The 18,126-nt window shown below is 45.1% G+C and overlaps 1 protein-coding gene across 1 annotated transcript in view; it reads right to left on the reverse strand.

The window, feature by feature from the left end:
* LOC146358384 (von Willebrand factor D and EGF domain-containing protein-like) overlaps window positions 1–18,126 on the reverse strand; it is a 431,792-nt gene that overhangs the window by 101,491 nt on the left and 312,175 nt on the right. The window contains 1 exon segment of the mRNA XM_084809588.1: window positions 16,643–16,738. Within this exon segment, the coding sequence (XP_084665714.1) occupies window positions 16,643–16,738 (96 nt within the window).

An 18,126-nucleotide genomic window follows, 5' to 3' on the forward strand; every position in this document is an offset into this window, starting at 1 on the left:
ATGTGCCTTTAAAGTCTGATTTATTTATTTTTTAGAGAAAGGAACTACTAATAACCTTTTAAAAAAAATTTCTTGGCAGAATTTGTAGGGGCAGTTAGTTGCCTGTCTGAGGGAATCAAGCCTCCCACTTCTCAGAAGAATAGGTACAAGAGCAGCCTTTACAGTCTGAGGGTTCCAAAAAGGGAGACACATATTTTGTGGGCAATTTTTAATGAAATGGCATACAAATCTAAACCATAATAAGGGATTTCTCAGGTACACTACTGCCACAGCCAAAATACATACACAATAGAATTTACTCTGAGTGTTTTAAAATACACATCTCTCTCTCTCTCTCTCTCCCCCTCCGATCTCCATCCATGCAGTAACAGTATACAGTTGCAGACAAACAGACAGACAGACATTATATCTATATCTATATCTATATCTATATCTGTCTCAACATACTATGGGATACCGGTAGAATTATGTCTGTTTCTACCAAACAAAATCTTTTTCAAGCCTATGTGGCACCAGTTTGGGGGAGGAGGTTGCTTTAAGGAGTCACCTCATGTCACAGAGTTTAAGGTCTTTCTCCAGTCTCTATTATTAATGTTTTAAAGAGTTGCAAACCTTCCTGCAATTGATCCAGATGGATGTCTAACACTGTAGCTTTTCCACACATTGTTCAATTCGATCCAATAATGGAACAGTTCAAATGCAGAGTGTTTGCTTTGATAGGGAGAAACCCCAAGTCTGGGAATTCTAAGGGAAAGAGCTCACATAAATGGAAAATGCATAAAGATTAATACTAGAACAGTAAAAGAAATAAAATAAAGGCTGCAATCCTGTTCTTACTTTCCTGGATATAAGCTCTATTGAACTCAGTGGGGCCTACTTCTGAGTAAGTGTACATTGGATTAAATTGCAGGTAAAAATATAAGAAGAGCTATGTTGGATCAGGGGGCTGGAGCAACTCTCCTATAAGGAAGGTTTACAACATCTGGGACTGTTTAGCTTAGACTCATGTGACAAGAGCACTGAACCAGACATAGCACCTTAATTGTTCATCCCCAAGAAAGAGTGGGCTTACTTCTGAGTCAACATGTATAGGACTGCGCTGAAACTGTGCATAGGATTGTACTCTCAGTGTGACTCATCATTAGAATATCAGTACAAATCTGTGAATACAAATATACACAATGGAGTTGTTACTAGAGTTAACACTTATCCAAACTCACTTTGCCAGCTAAATAGCATCAGATTTATTGAATTCCTGTTCAAATATATGCACTGGAAGACTATTGTTACATAGAGCCAGCTTACAATCAACTATCAGTGCAAAATGGATGTAGCATTTTCTCCCTTGCTTTCTTTTCCTCACTTCATTGCCTCATTCTCTTATTCCTTAATGTCTTTAAATACAATTCCATTTTCAATACCCATAAGGCAGTCTTCAACATTTGTTGATGGTAACAAGCTCCAATCTTTCTAGATCGCACTTGTAGGACTCTGTGGAAAAACTCCAGTTTCAAAATGGCAAACAAAATGTTACAGCCTCTCATTGGGAAACTAAATAAATGATCAGACATTGAAGACATACTGATTTATCCTAACCCTCCTAGAGCAAGCATGACTTTGGAAAGATTCAGGGTTTTATTCCTGCAGAAATGCATCATATACTGACCCACAGATCATGCAAATTCATAGTTTTTTTCCCTACCTACCGAGAGAAAAATCTTACAAAAACCCAATCCATTGTGTAATTGCCATAGGAAACAGAGCCTTCAATGTTCTCATTCTTTTGTTAGAAAAATAATAATCTGTTAAGAAAAAATAACCTTAACCATTTTTTAAAAAAATGGTTAACAAGAAAAGCAGTGTTTATTAAGCAGAATGGGTGGTGGAGACAATGTTCCCAATAAAACATTTTACTCCATGTACTTTTACTTAAGAGCAAAAAGGAAAAAAAAAATATATCAGTGTTCCTTGTTAAATTGCTGTTAGGGGTGCAACAAATGGTAATCAGTTTCACTGTCCAGGTTGAACTAGTACTTTCAGTGAAATATTTCCTCAGCCATCTTAAGTGCTCCCCTATCTTTTGTCATGTTTATTTGTGCCTGCTATTGTTTCCCCTTTTCTATTGCTTGGTTGGGTCTTTCTATTCCTGGAAACAGTGCTACATAGTCAATGACACCACAACGCTACATAGCCAATCGGACTTGTTTACGTGGCAAGCAAAGCCAATTGACCATACTCTTAAGCCCTATTCAGCCATTTGATAAAGTGTGTTGTTTAAACATGCGAGAAGGGGGGAGTGCTGCAGCCCCACCCCTCTCCATCACTCTTATTGCCCAGCCCTGTCCATGTGGGAGCCAACTGTCTGAAGTGGAGTGCCTCCTCTGTCTGCTCACCATGTGATCCAGAATGCTACAGAAACAGTGTTCCAGATTACACAGAGTCCTCCCATGGACAGAGGAGGCTCTCTACTTCAGACAGTCACCCTCCACATGGACAGGGCAATGGCAGCGATGATGGAGGGGGACAGAGTGAACATGTATTTAAGCATGCTTTATCTAATGCCTCAATAGGGTTTTAATGTGCAATCACTTTCAGTCCTTTACTAGGCTGAAACATTCAGGCACTGGGTCAAAAATGAAAATGTGCATGGAAATGCGCAGCTGCAGCCTAGTGGGGTGGGGCTGATTAAGCCAGTGCTTCCCAGGGCAAGACTGCATGGAATTGACAAGACCCAGACCACTGAGCCTAATAAAAATGGAAAGGGGTGGGTTGCAGACTAGGCTGCAGCTGACAAGGAGCGGGATGCACAGGCCTGCAACAGGTGGGAATGATGGGGCCCTGCCTGGTTTGCCAAGAGTGGGACTTACTTGCACCAAGGATGCCATCTCCCCACAGTCTTCAACCCCACAGTACTTGTTACCAGCATGAGCCCAAGCAGGCTGCAACCTCAGGGGAGCAATCCACATGCAAGCCTCAGTCGGTCACACCTCTGACAATAAGACCCACTCATGCCGGCAGATTAGGCCTTGCCAGACCTTATGAGACCTAGGACATTGCAAGTATCACAAGATTTCATTGCCCTCATCTTGCAATGGACAGGAACACCTGGCCAGAGCAAGATTTGCCTAGTACCACAACACTGCATTGGGCTGCCTACAGCAGGGACTGCCCCAGGAGCAGTTGTGATCTGGTTCCCCTCTTCCCACCAGGCAAGCCAACCCTCGCACAGGTATGACAGTTTGGGGAAGGGCTGGGGGAGAAAGGCTGACACTAAGTGCACAATTCACTGAAAGCAGATAGGCTATCCTAATGGGATGCCTTATATAAACTGTAAATATTTTTTGCAGGACTACTTTAGAATTTTTGGTTATTTTGAAAGCTGACTATGTACGAAGGTGATGTACCAATCTATTTATACATAACTGATGTCGACGCGATGCATCAAATTTGCCCAGCCCATATGAGTTGGATCATTGTACAATTAATAGCATTTAAGTCAGCAATAGCAATTCCAGGTTCACTATGTTCAGTATCTAACCAGCTTCGGTTATAAGACAGAGAACTGAATTGAGATTTACACAGTATGCTGAAAATTTCCTGCTTCATTCCCCTTCCATCCTTTAACACCCTGCATCTTTTTAATAAGATTACCCTTTCTGTTAGACCATAATCTAGCACAAAGGGCCTGGGCATTCACTTTAATACCTCTCTGATTTTACCTATAAGAGACAAAGTGAAGAATCCTGAAGGAAGAATATTAAATCAGTCTCCTGATGTCAATTACAAGCCCTTTTCTTTTATCTGGGCCCTTCCAGGAGAACTGAAGGTCCGTGTACCTAACTAACCTTTCCTGAAACTATAATTTAGATTCTGTTTAGCCCTAGTACAATAATTACCTGTCATCACATAGTCTGAGCAATACTAGAGATAAGGGAAGACCAGGATTGTGCTGCAGTGCTGAGTAGGAAGATATGGTTTTTGAAACATTGGATTTCTTTGCCCCCGAGAGGCTGGTAAATTGACCTCAGTAATCTATCCCACCTCAATGAAAGGCAAGAGAGTATCCTTCAAGCAATATATTCTGAACTAGCCAAACAATTAAATGTATCAGATGCAGCTCCTGGGTGGTAATGAGAAAAAATGATAAATGATTGAGTAATGGGACAGCACAGCATATATTCTTGATTCATTTCCAAGGGGAAGGGCTATCAACAGAAATGGCCAAATTAGTTCAGCAAAAGAATAATATGAGAAATATATCATGAACATAGGAATTCATAGCTAAGGTACATTTAAAAAAATGTGCACAACCTTATGTAATTGATATTAAATATGGTCAGCCCAGAACCATGGCTGACGAAAATAATATACCATTCTGTGATATCATTTGTCAGAACAGGTAGTGTGAAGGTGAATGAGGTTCATGGTATAATGAAAGATGGTTAGGAATTCTGAGGCTCCCAACAGCCTCAGGTGCCTCGCTGAAAGGCTCTGTGCGATGTGCAAAATCTGAAGGATAACAGCCTTGTGATCTACACAGTAGTTAGGGAGGTGTAGATCAGGTCAGTTCACTTTGAAATGTAAACTAACAAATCCTCAAGCATAAACCACCATACTGAAGACTCTGGCTCTAATTTCTCAGCTGCCTCTTGCTGAAGCCTCTCTGCTTCCTTAAGCTCAACTCTTCTAGAACTCTCTGTCACAACTATTGTTTTTTGGGTCCTTCTCCTTCCAGGCTGTTTTCCTCTCAAGCCAGCTGTATTCTTTTCAGCTTTCCTCTTCTTTTGCCTGTTATTTCATCCTTCATCCTTCTGTCTTCCTCTCTCAGGCTCTTGCCCACCTGACTGCAGCTCCAACTGACTGACCAATTCTCCAAGTGCTGTGTCTGACTTATTTATTTTCTGCGGGCCATAACCTTTGGCCAATAACATATGGCCATGTCCCAGGACACATTCATTTGGTCTTTACAGAAGAACCAATCAAAGTTTTTTTTCAGGAGTGAGACCCCACCCCAGAACACCAAACAACTCAGTTTCTTCTAACGTCCCTGGTCAGTATAAATACCAGTGACATTCACTGGCATCACATATTCAGGACACTTATTTGCAAAAGAGACTATTTGGTTTTGTAGAATTTTCTGAATATGTGTTTCAAAAGGTTGTTTGGATCCCATACTATGCATAATTCAAAAATGAAAAGTGCAGAGACCAGGGTTAATTGTCCATTATTTCTACTCTGGAAATGGCTGGGCAGCATATACTATTTTCATCGTCATCCAAGACTTCATAATAAGAATAGGCTGTGTAAGGCCTATGTGCCATTTTGTCCTATCTAGGCAAAGAGAATCGCGTAACTTTTCCACTTTGCAACCCAACCCCATGGGGGTTTCCACATGGGGAAACACAGAGCATCACAGGCTGGGTGGGAAATACCTGGACCTTAGTCTACTTTTTTCTGTTCTCAGCGGGCAAAAAAAACATGCTCAAGTACTGTTATTTCTTTAAAATTGAAGCACAGCTCATATTATTTGGATATATCGTTGGCCAAGAAATGCATGTTGTTTAAGAGAGCTTTTGTTTAGCTCTTTGTGGATGCTGAATAGAGGAATTTTCAGCAAAGCAGAATATAGGGAGACTGTACAGTAACTGATGCATAATCATACCTTTTATTGTCAGTTTTGGCGTCCTCTTTAGTTTGCTTGCATGTGACTGTGTAACATAATGACAATATGGTTGTTTGTCAGTAAGCATACCGTGCTGAAATCCCTGCACTTCAGCTGCCAGCCAATCCGAGAAGTGTGATTTACATAACAGTTTTTCAGTGCTATATTTGTTTACACCAACAATCAACATCCACTTTCAACCAGAATGCCTTTTCTTTTAAATTAAGGAGATCTCAAAACAACAGAAGAACAAGATGGAATGACAGCCACATGGTAAAGAATACGTTCTGTCTCGCACAATGGCAACTGCCTGAGAAAATTAAAATAAATAAATTGTGCAACAAAGGAAATGAAACCATATGCTGCACACTTGAACAACTCCACGAATAAATCCAAAATTAATAATGGTGATTGTCATCTCTCAGTGTTGTGCTCCCTGAGCTTAGTTTTCAGTTTAAGCTGGTAAGTGATATAGCTGTTATTTCCTGCTCCCTTCAGTCAAAAATATTACAAAGAAAGGATAACACAGAATACAATAATATATCAAAAGTCAGAAATTGGGGTGGAGGACTTAAAAGTTACCATAGTTCCCATGCAATGGAAAAACACTGAAATAACATGTAGGCAGCATGGAACTTTCACATGGAACTATCAAAACTTACAGGAAAATGGCACAACATAGCTGGGGTGATGTTTAAAGGGCCTTGGAAACACCTTCATACACTTAGGTCATAATCCTATGCATGTTTAGATATCCATGGCTGGCTGGGGAATGCTGGGGGTAGTAGGACTTTTTTCTGTCTAAACTTGTATAGGAGTGAACTCTTACTAGTCTTCTAAACAATAAAACAGAAACTAGCACATGACCTACATAGAACTGGTCTTAAATATTCTCCATGAGCTCTAGCTGCTACAGAAAAAAATGGTTTACATTCTCATGAGGAAACTCAAACACATTATACAGAGTCTGTCAGCTAACCTTCCCACATACACTGAAAGGAAGTAGTTTTGATTTATAAATCCATAACTAGTTTTGGTTCTGTATGACCCAGAAAAAACTTCATCAGTTAGTATCTAAAAGGACAAGTGCTAGAACCTCCTAGAAATCCCTATTCTATAACCTGCAAGCTCTGGTTTGACCTTAAATGTATGTGTTAAAAAAAGGCACATTGTAGACATACACCCAATGTTATTTCATAAAGGCGATGTTCTGGTCTGCAGGATGGGACACAGTTCGGCCTGGCAGTGCACTCACTGCTGGATTAGGCTCAGTGCTAGGGCAAACAAAGGGACAAATCCAACAGCAAGTCAGCCAAGGATCAAAACACAGTGTTACCAGTTAAGAAGGAAAGTTCCAAGAGAAGGGTCTGAGGCATGGCCAAGGTTAGAGCACAGATAAGCAGTCCAACACAGACAAAAGAGCAGAGTCAAACAAGGTTACAAAGGTCAGCAGCACAGAGGTTTATGTATTTTATTTCTGTAAGCCAAGCCACCTTGGGAGGAATTTTGACCTGAAAGGCAGCCAAGACATGTTTTAAATAATAATAATTAAAAAAATCAGTCTTGAAGTAAGGTCAGGGCAACAAAGAAACAAAGCACTGGAACTAATAGAAAGATGTTGTTCCAGCGGCCAGTAGCTCTCAACTGCAGGCTTTTGTAGCCAGAGCTCCACCGAGGGCGCTCAGCTGCAGTTCATCACTGGTCACCTGGCAAAAGTTCTATTTGTGAGGAGGGCCTTGCTCCCAAGGAGGCCTTTACTCTTGAGGAGTCTTTTTCTGTAATCAAGCACTCCTTCGCCTGACTGTGGTCTTAGCCTGTGCTAAGACCTTCAGGTGCCAGCATTCTCAGCAACTGGCTGATGGTTCAGCATCCCCCTCTGACTCAGAAGCAGAGCTTTCCACCTTTTGAGGGGGAAGATCTGAAGCCATCTCTTCCAAGGGCTCAGGAGCTTCTTGGTCAACCCCAGCATCCCCTGAAACTGCTTGTTCCCAAGAAACATCTGGCTCAGGAGGCTCCAGATCATCCTCTGACAAGGATTCTTCCCAGAGGCAGGGGCATGACAAGGAGCAACTGTATTGGATTTGGTTTTGGAAGAATAGCAAGGAATCAGGTGCAAACTTGCGCAGAGTCATATGCCATGTCTAATGGCACATGTACACTTATTTTCTAGAGCAGTTGGCAACTATTATGAAGTTAGAGTTGGTTTTCATAGCTGTACAGTGAAGGTCAGCACTTCTTGCTACTAACAACTCTAGATAATGCACAGTAGTTGCTTTGCATGGAGTGTGCTTTTCTTGCTGATAAGGATGCTCCTTTTCTCTGCTGTGAGAAACTGTCTTTCCTGACAAGAAAGAAGGCCCCCTTCTCCTCCTTGGTGAAGGAAGGGAGGTATGTGTGTCTTATGACAGTCTGAAACTAGGTGAGACAAGCCCTATAAAATCCTGGGCAGAATGGACTGTTACCTGTTCTCATCTGGGAGGGGGAAGATGCACCACCTGATCAGATAAAAACCAGCTCCTTGGGATGGCACCGGTTGTTCTAGGGACCTGGAGCAGCTACAGCAGAAAGCTGGTGTGTGTGTGTGTGTGTGTGTGCGCGTATGCACGCATGTGTGTGTGTATGTGAGAGCTTTTATTTGCTTTCAGGCCCGACGTTTAAGACAGCAATTGTGATGGAAGTATGGCTTTGACATCGATTTATAAATCCTACTGTCTTGTCCTTTGATGTAAGAGCCATTGAGTTCCATGGAACATACTCCCACTTAAGTGTATTAGATTGTAGTATTAAACAGTTAGAACCACATGGTACCAGACCACATGGTGCCAAGTACAACACTGTCAGTATGGAGCAGAAGTTGAAAGTGAGGAAAGGAAATCCATTCCTAGCAATTAGAAACAGGATGCTTAAAGCCAACGAAGGGATGGGAGGAAAGGGAATTTTGCTGGTCTTTTATCCACTGTTCTGCCTGGACTATTTAGATAACAAATCTATTTGACCCACCCTGCACTACGTAACTCATCTGGCATAACAGTGAAGGCAGGTGAGCTGAAGAGATCAAGGAAAAATATGGGGGCTGCAAGCAGCAATGCCAATTAGGCGGAAAGAGAGGTCACATGAATAGTTATGGTAATAACTTGCTCTGCGTTGGCAAAAGAAAATTAAATGTGAAATTGGCTCAACAGTCAAATATGATTGATCTGTTTTTTTCCATACATTTCAAGGAAGGGAGGGGGGACACTGTCCTACACATTATTTTGAATTAGTATTATTTTTGAGAAAGTTAACTGAAAAACACATACGCTAATATCTCTTGGAACATCTTTTAAAATGTTTTGTTTTACTTTGCTTTCTGAGAAATTGACAGTGCAACCCTGTACATGTTTACTCAGAAGCAAGTCCTACTATGTTCAGTGGGCTAGAACAGGAATAGGCAACCTTTCTTAGCCATGCACACATTTGGCAATTTGAGAAACTGGCATGGACACTAACATATGCTTGTTATATTAATGTGTTGGTTTTATTGTTCAGTGAAACCTAGGTAAGTCAGGGCTAAAAGAACGCTTGGAAGTGAGTGAAAGGTGGATGTGGGAGGGACATGTGAGTGTGTGTGCAATGCATGTGTAAGAATATTCTGGGGTTTTAAAAGGAGAGCGCTGACCATTAGTCAGATAGGGCCTTAGGGACTGAAGAATCTACATCTAGTGAGTGGGATTTTGGAATCAGGATTTAGAAGGGGTAGAGTAGGTAGGTTAGGACCAAGTACAGATTTATTAATAATAGTATATATAACTTTTCTTGCGTTTAATAAATTTTATTTGTTTGTTTTTAATACAGAATCCCACATGTTGGTTCGTCTTATTGCGCTAACATTAGAAAATATATTTCCTTGTTACTTCTCCTGTATTGGGCCATTTGGGGTGGGTTAGGGTAATTTTAGAAATATGATGTTCTTACTGTAGAATTTTATTGTTTTAAACTGTTCTATTATACACTCTGTACATCACACAGAGTGGATGGGTGACCAGCCAGATGGGCGATTAATAAATTTAATAAATAAATGATTAAAAAAATTGGCATACAGGTCTCTTTAACCCAGCGACTAAAAGGGGCGGAAGCTTTGTGTGTTAGTGAAGACAACTGATCAAAGTGGAGGCACATGTCCTGAGGAGTTTTTCAGTTTCAACAAATGGAAGCTGAAGAAGGTATAACCTGGGGGCAGGAACATCACAGGCACCAACAAAAGATGGGTGCCATGGGAAGCACAGCAGAGGTAGGGATGGCGGAGAATTTCTCCCCGAAACTTCGGGGGGCCGAGCGCCAACGAGTTCGGCCCCCCGAACAAGTTTCGGGGAGAAATTCTCCGCCCCCCCCGCCCCCCCCCGGGACGGGACTTACCTTTGCCGAATGTCCCTCCCGGCGGCGGGTCCGGCCGGCGGTTCGGCGGGTGTTCGTCCTGGGCGGGAGCGGCAGCCGGTCTTTTGACCGGCTGCTGCCACTGCCATTGCAATAAAAGAAAAAAAAAATGCCCCCGTGATAGGCTACGTGACGATTAACGTAGCCTATCATGGCTGACTTTGCAGATCTAGCCGTGATAGGCTACGTTAATCGTCACGTAGCCTATCACGGGGGCGTTTGTTTTTTTTAAAAAAAACTTTTGAGTTCGCGGCCGGGCAAGGCGAGGCGCCTCCTCCCCAGCCTGAATTTCGGCCGGGCGAGGCAGGAAGCCTCCCCCCCGGCCTGAATTTCGGCCGGGCAAGGCGGGAAGCCTCCCCCCCCGGCCTGAACTTCGCGGGGGGAGCAGCGAAGCGCCTCCCCCCACCGCGAACAAGCTTCGAGGACAGGTAAGTGACTTTCGTCCACCCCTAAGCAGAGGATAGGGGTGTGCAACATCCCACTTACCTGGTTCCATGGGGGGGGAGGCGATCTGGTCTTCCCCCCCGGAATCCTGCCTGGCCGGCTCCGCTCTGTGGCCAGTTCGCGGAGCTGCTGGCTGGGCCGATCTGCAGCAGGGGGTCCATCCGCTGCTGGGCTGCTGCGGACGCAAATGGCGTCCTGCATAGGGGATGCCATTTACGTCCCTATGCTAGGCCGTGATAGGCTACGTATATATTTATGTAGCCTATCATGGCTAAAGCAGGGACGCAAATGGCGTCCCCTACACCATTTGTGTCCCTGCTGTAGCCGTGATAGGCTACATAAATATTTACGTAGCCTATTACCGCTACGCCATTTGCGTCCCTGTCTTTCACCGTAATAGGCTACATAGATACTTAAATAGCCTATTATGGCAAAAGCAGGGACACAAATGGCGTAGTGGCCGCCATTTGCATCCCCACTTTAGCCGTGATTAGGGATGGCAGAGAATTCTGCCACGGATTCCAGTGAGGCCGGATTCTTTAGAATCCGGCCCCCTGGAATCTGTGGTGGAACGACCTCCTGCTCCCCCCCACCGCGAACAAGCTTCGAGGACAGGTAAGTCACTTTCGTCCACCCCTAGCTTTCAAGACTGTGGGAAGGAGTCTTCCAGAGGCCTGAAGCCTGCACGCGATTGCGCGCATGCGCGCACACACACACACACACACAGATGGAAAAGCAGGTGTGGAGGCTACACTTTGTACCAAGACTTTCTAAAACAATTATACCTTTCCTTGGGCTGAAGCCCTTTCCTGAAGACAGGAACTAGTGTGCATTGTAATTCCTGGTTTCAGGTGAAGCAGAAGGAAAGCAGAGAGCCTTGACATGGGGAGGCAAAGCACCCACTGTTGGCACCTTGCTCTGGCAAGCAAGGAGCTTAGTGATTTCAGCTATTTCAGCATGGAGTCTTTCCTCTGGGAGGAGAGACTCTTGAGTGATTTCAGCAGCAGTGTGGCACTAGTGTGGCACTAGGTGCCTTGCCCTAGAGGGGCAAGGCACCTAGTGGTTTCAGCAGCATGGCCCCACACCTCTAGGAAGAGGGAATGCCCCATCCTGAGGCGGGTGTATGAAACCCCACTTACCTGGCTCCACCGGATTCCGTAGGTGGGGGGAGGCAATCCGTTCCTCCCCCCAGAATCCTTGATGGGAGGAGAGGTGATCTGTTCCTCCCCCCAGAATCCTGCCTGGCTGGCTCTGCTCTGCAGCCGGGCCGTGGAGCCGCCTGCCAGGCCAACCTGCAGTGGGGCCTCCAGACGCTGCTGGGCTGGTGCGGACGCAAATGGCGTCCTGTGTAGGGGATGAAAAAAAAAAAACAGCAAATGTAAATGGTGGCGGCTACGGCGGCTGCCATTTGTGTTCCCTTTTTTTCCCACCGTGATAGGCTATGTAAATATTTACGTAGCCTATTACGGCATAACAGAGGGGTGCAAATGGCGGCCACTATGCCATCTGCGCCCCTCTGTTTTGCCTAGGGATGTACGAAAGTTCCGCCACGGATCTCGGGGAGGCCGAATGCCAGCGCATTCAGCCCCCCGAAATCGGTGGCAGAACGGCCCGCCCCCCCGTCCCCCGGGACGGGACTTACCTTGGGCAGATCTTCCTGGTGGCGGTTGCAGCAGCTCCGGCGGCAGCTTCAGCGGCGGCGGCGGTGGCCGGTCTTCCCAACCGGCTGCTGCCGCCGCCATTTCCAGTTAAAAAAAAAAAAAAAACGTGATAGGCTACATAAAGATTTACATAGCCTATCACGGCTAGATTTTAAAAAAACACCGTGATAGGCTACGTAAATGTTTACATAGCCTATCACGGCTGACTTAAAAAAACAAAACAAAAATGCGCGTATGCAACTGGCGGCGGCCATGGCCGCCGCCATTTGCTTTCCTTATTTTGGCACGTCTTAGTCTACGTAAACATTTACGTAGACTAAGACGGCAAAAATAAGGGGAACGCAAATAGCGTAGACGCTACGTTATTTGCGTTCCCCTTATTTTCGCCGTCTTAGTCTATGTAAATGTTTACATAGACTAAGACATGCCAAAATAAAGAACGCAAATGGCGGCGGCCATGGCCACCGCCATTTGCGTATGCGCTTTTTTTTTTAAAATCAGCCGTGATAGGCTACGTAAACATTTACACAGCCTATCACGGCTGACTGCAGGGATGCAAACGGTGGCAGCTACGGCCGCCACCATTTGCGTCCCTGCTAGCCAACGGCTGGATGTCCGGCTGCTGGCGGAGCTGGCCGGCAGCTCCGTAGAATCCCTGCGGAGCGGAGCCAGCCGGCCAGGATTCCGATGGGGGGAGGAATGAAGCACCTCCCCCCCCCAGCCAGGATTCTGGGGGGAGGGATGGAATGCCTCCCCCCCAGCATCAGCATAATCCGCGGAAAGGTAAGTCACTTTCATACATCCCTAGTTTTGCCGTGATAGGCTACGTAAATATTTACGTAGCCTATCATGGCGGAAAAAAAGGGAATGCAAATAGCGGCCACCATAGCGGCCGCCATTTGCGTTCCCTTAGTTTTGCCGTGATAGGCTACATAAATACTTATGTAGCTTATCACGGCTTCCACAGGGATGGAAATGGCATCCCTGCATTAGCTGTGATAGGCTACGTAATTATTTACGTAGCCTACCATGGCTATATGGAAGAAGCGAATGGTGGCCGCACACGTGGCCGCCATCCGCAATGCAGCACGGACGGCAGCCGGTAGATGCTCCATTCCGGGCCCATTTTGCAGGGTGGGGGAGTGGGGGTGCTTTGTTCCGCCATGGATTTCGGGGGGCCGAATGCACTGGCATTTGGCCTCACCGAGATCCATGGTGGAATTCTCTGCCATGCCTACTTCTTATACACTTCAGAGAAAGGCAGTGACATTACAACTCTGATCAGCCAGACGCTGCTCAGAAGCACTGGAAATGGTGCTACTTGCTATGGGAGAAAGACTGAGTTGGCCTTCCATCCCGTATAACAAAAGACGGGTGCTTGGGGATGACGGCTGTACTCGCCCAAAACAAAGTGCTACTTACTACTATCTCTTACTCTTTTAACAAAAAGTAAAGACAGATATCAAGGCTGGAGTTCAACAATGGAAGCATATTGCAGGTAGTTGAGTAGGTAACTTACCAGATATCACTCTTGCTATCTAGCACATTCATGTTTTACTGAATTTTGACCCCCACCTTTGCCTTTGGGGAATGCATTTTAAGAAGTCCATTAGAAACTGAGTTGCTTGATTTAGTCTTGCATGTTGCTCTCAACCCCACTTCTGCCTTTCTTCCACCTTTGCTGAGGCTGGGGATGAAGATGCCTGGCTTTTTGGCTGTGTGTGTCTCAAAATGGAGTCAGTACTGTCCACTCAAAAGAGAGCTACTTCGTATCACCCCCAAACATGCCCTTTTGCTGCATTTACCCATGAGGAATTACTTATGCAGGTTGACCCTATCCATGTTGTTCCTCAAAAGAAAGTTCCATTGATTTTAATAAGACTTGCACATAGGATTTTATTCCAGACATGTCACATGCACAAATCCAGAAAAAGTACACTTAAAGCAAACAGGTGAGTCTACCTACAGGACTATTAGTGAATACACAAAGACACAAAATCCATGCAAAGCAGATCACTCTGGGTCACAAGGCAAGCCAAGTCCCAGATCAAGTGAATCCATGGTAGATGTTGGCAGGGGAGAATCAAAAGCTGCAGAACACAGGCGTCGTTAGGTATTTTTTTTTATCCAAGCTAGGAGTCAGCACAAACACACATACTCCAACCAAGGCCAACTGCTCAGCTAAATGTGTACTGTTTTTTAGACTGGGCAAACATCAAACTAGAAGGAGGAGGAAGCAGTGAAGTCAAAGGTAGGAGCAGCTCCTTTGCTTACACCATTAACGATATATACCCTGTTAAGATTTTTCCCTACCTCGCCCCTTTCAAAATGGACAACACTAAACACCCCCTTGGAAAGGTGCAGCTAAAGGATTGGGGTGGGGGGTGACTGAGGGGTGTGTACCACTGTGTCTCCTTTTAGCCAAAGAGGATGAAACAGCACAGTGAAGGCAAGTGGGAAAATGTAGGAAGAGGTGCCATTTGCTTGGTGCTATTTTGGCATCCTTCCTCTTCCTAGCAGATTGGGGTGGGCACCCCTCCCTCCCCAATGGGGTGTCCAGGGACCACGTTGGTCTGCAACACTCCAAATTTGGCTGAAGGAAGAAAATGGCAGGCTGCAAGTAAGGTTAGTAGTGATAGCATGGGTGGGGTGGGGAAGAGGCAAGTGCTTCAATTTGCCTCATCATAGAGCCATCCCTGGAAAATGAATCCATAGGGGTGGAATTACATGTTACATTGAAAAGCATGTAATGAGATCTCAGCAGCTGCTTCTATTGGGGCAAACCAGCCCCAGTCTGGAGGAATGATTTTGAGTGGAGAAAGAGGCTGAACCCTTTCCCTATCCATTGTTTTTCTGCTACATCTCAACCCCAAGTTATTTCCTTCCCTTGTGGAGTTCCTTCCACATGCATATTTGTGAAGGTAAATATACATGTAGGATCCTGGCAAGATGTTGCAAAGGAACACCCCCCCCCCCAGCTGAGACAATGGTTGAGTGAGCACCCTCCTAAAATTTCTCTGTTCCAGATCCTAAAGCATCCATTGGGGTTTTCTCACTTGCGTGTAACGTGTATTTCTGCCATTGCTCTAGGCAGGCACACAGATACATTGTATAGTTAACAAGGGGCCACAGACCATTTCTGTATTGGTTTAATATACTCAGAAAGGCAAACATCTGAATTATAATATGCTTTATAAGAGCCTCTGCCAATAAGCTACCTGGCTACCTCAAAACTTTCCATAAAAAATGCAGAAAAATCTTTCAGCAAATATCTTGAAAGTGGTGTAAATCGGTGGAAGCAATAACGTGTAGGTAGGCACAGTTAGACAAATGAGGGGAAAACTTCCTAAGACAGTAGTCAGTGCTAACTGATTCCTCCCACCCCTGCTGACCTGCTTTGAGAAACCATAGTAATCTATATTTTTAAGGTAGAAAGAAACAGCACTTTTCTAATGTACCTTGACCTTACAAACAAGATGCCAAACCTAAGGCATTATCTCTCTCCTGTCCTCTCCCCACAAGTTTTCCTGCCAGATTCCTTCAGCCATGCCCTACTATCTGGTTGTGTATATTGCTGAAATGTTCTCTCAGCTGAAGGGTGTAACAGCAAGCAAGGCAATGTGGGAAGTGAGGCAGCTTGCATTGCTGGAAGGAAAGTTTGTACTGCTTTTTTTTTTTTCTCTGTGTGAAAGATAAAGTGCTTTGGAAAAGTACAGCTTTTTTATGCCACATGTGTCTGTTTCACTGCTCCCTCTTTGCCACTTTCAAATTGGTATGTGTTTATGTCAAGGGGGGGTGGGATTAGGATTGGAGAGAATGAATTTCCGCCTGTCTTAAATTCCCCAAATGAAAGACATAGGAAAGTGCTGCAGAATTTGTACAACTGCCAAAATAACAAATCCCCCTTAAGGATACAGGAATCAAATATGAATAGATATGCTAAGGTGTAGAGAGAGCTATGACTGATAGGAACAAAGAAGCAAAGCAAAAACCGTATTAACTAACTGTATTAATTAGGTTAGAAGGATAGCGCAGTGACATTTTAAATGGTCTCAGTCAGTGGCTGTGGATTGGGTTTTAATCATTTTCCCAACTAAGTTTAATGCCATCTAATTAGCTCATCTCACACTAAAGATTTGCTCGGTTCACTTGGAATGAGTTTAAATATATACATAGACAGGATCTGAACCAAATGGGCTTAAGCTCTTTCCTTTCTTTGATGCTATGATAGTGCCATTAATACACTGGGACATGGTATAAGCAAACCTCCAGTATTAGGATGTGCTTCCTTTTGTTAGGAAGGCTACTGATATACGTGCTATGATATAAAAATGGAAGATTAGTACATTAATCCAAGCTAAATGTCCTGTTTAACATGCTTATAATAAGAAACCTCCCTGGGCAATAATGTATTTGTAAGGCAGGAGATATATGGAAAGTTAAAGAGAAGTGAAAAACTTACTTTTCTGACACCTTCTTCCAACATAACCTTCCATACAGGAGCACAGGTTGTTTCTCATACACTGTCCATTGTTCTTGCAAGGAGGATTGCAAAAAGCTAATTGAAAAAAGTAAAGAAAGGAAGTAACACTACTAGTAACAGAACTGAAAACTACAAAATAGGCTATAGCAGTCTGATGCGATAAAATGGAGTTTGGCAAGGCAGTGCCCAGCCCATGGACTAGTACAGCTTGCGTTTTCACTGCTGTTTGTGTTTGTCTATTAGGTCTATCCAGATTGAAACATTGTTATGTATTGATGTGCAAGCTTCAATGGGGATAATATTATTTACAGTGTACAGGGTACTAATATGGGCTGGATCTACACTTACCACCTTTTTTCACTTCCAATGAGGTTTCACCACTTGCCTTTCACACGACTCAGTAGCCGCCTCGAATTGGAACCGGAATTTCCCACTTCCGTGCTCCTGCTTTCAGTACCCTAATATCCCAGTATTTCCCCTTAATGTGCTCTGATTTTTAGGGGTGGACGAAAGTCACTTACCTTTTCTTGCAGCTTGTTCGCGGTGGGGGGGAGCGCTTCGCTGCTCCCCCCGCGAATTTCAGGCCGGGGGGGGGAGGCTTCCCGCCTCGCCCGGCCGAAATTCAGGCCGGGGGGGGGAGGCTTCCCGCCTCGCCCGGCCGAAATTCAGGCCGGGGAGGAGGCTTCCCACCTCGCCCGGCCGCGAACACGAAAGTAAAAAAAAAAAAAAAAACCCTATTTGCGTTGCCCTTATTTTCGCCATAGTCTACGTAAACATTGACGTAGACTACAGCAACTAAATAAGGAACGCGAATGGCGGCTCCCTATGGGGGCCGCCATTCGCGTACGCGCTTTTTTTTTTTTTTAAAGTCACCCGTGATAGGCTACGTGACGATTCACGTAGCCTATCACGGCTGACTTTCCAGATCTAGCCGTGATAGGCTACGTGAATTGTCACGTAGCCTATCAGGGGACGTGTTTTTTTTTTTTTTTTTACTTTGGTGTTCGCGGCCGGGCGAGGCGGGAAGCCTCCTCCCCGGCCTGAATTTCGGCCGGGCGAGGCGGGAAGCCTCCCCCCCCGGCCTGAACTTCACGGGGGGAGCAACGAAGCGCTCCCCCCCACTGCGAAAAAGCTGCGAGAAAAGGTAAGTGACTTTCGTTCACCCCTACCTATCAGGGGACGTGTTTTTTTTTTTTTTCTTTCATTGCAATGGCGGGGGCGGCAGCCGGTCGAAAGACCGGCTGCCGCTCCCGCCCCGCTCGAACACCGGACGAACCGCCAGCCGGACCCGCTGCCGGGAGGGACATTCAGGGAAGGTAAGTCCCGTCCCGGGGGGGGGCGGGGGGGCGGAGGATTTCTCCCCGAAACTTGTTCAGGGGGCCGAACACGTTGGCGCTCGGCCCCCCGAAGTTTCGGGGAGAAATTCTCCGCCATCCCTACTGATTTTCTGCCTTCGCTACCGT

Source organism: Heloderma suspectum, chromosome 1, assembly GCF_057233095.1.
Source record: "Heloderma suspectum isolate Gila_16-S chromosome 1, 16-S_ref, whole genome shotgun sequence".
In the NCBI taxonomy this organism is placed as follows: domain Eukaryota; kingdom Metazoa; phylum Chordata; class Lepidosauria; order Squamata; family Helodermatidae; genus Heloderma; species Heloderma suspectum.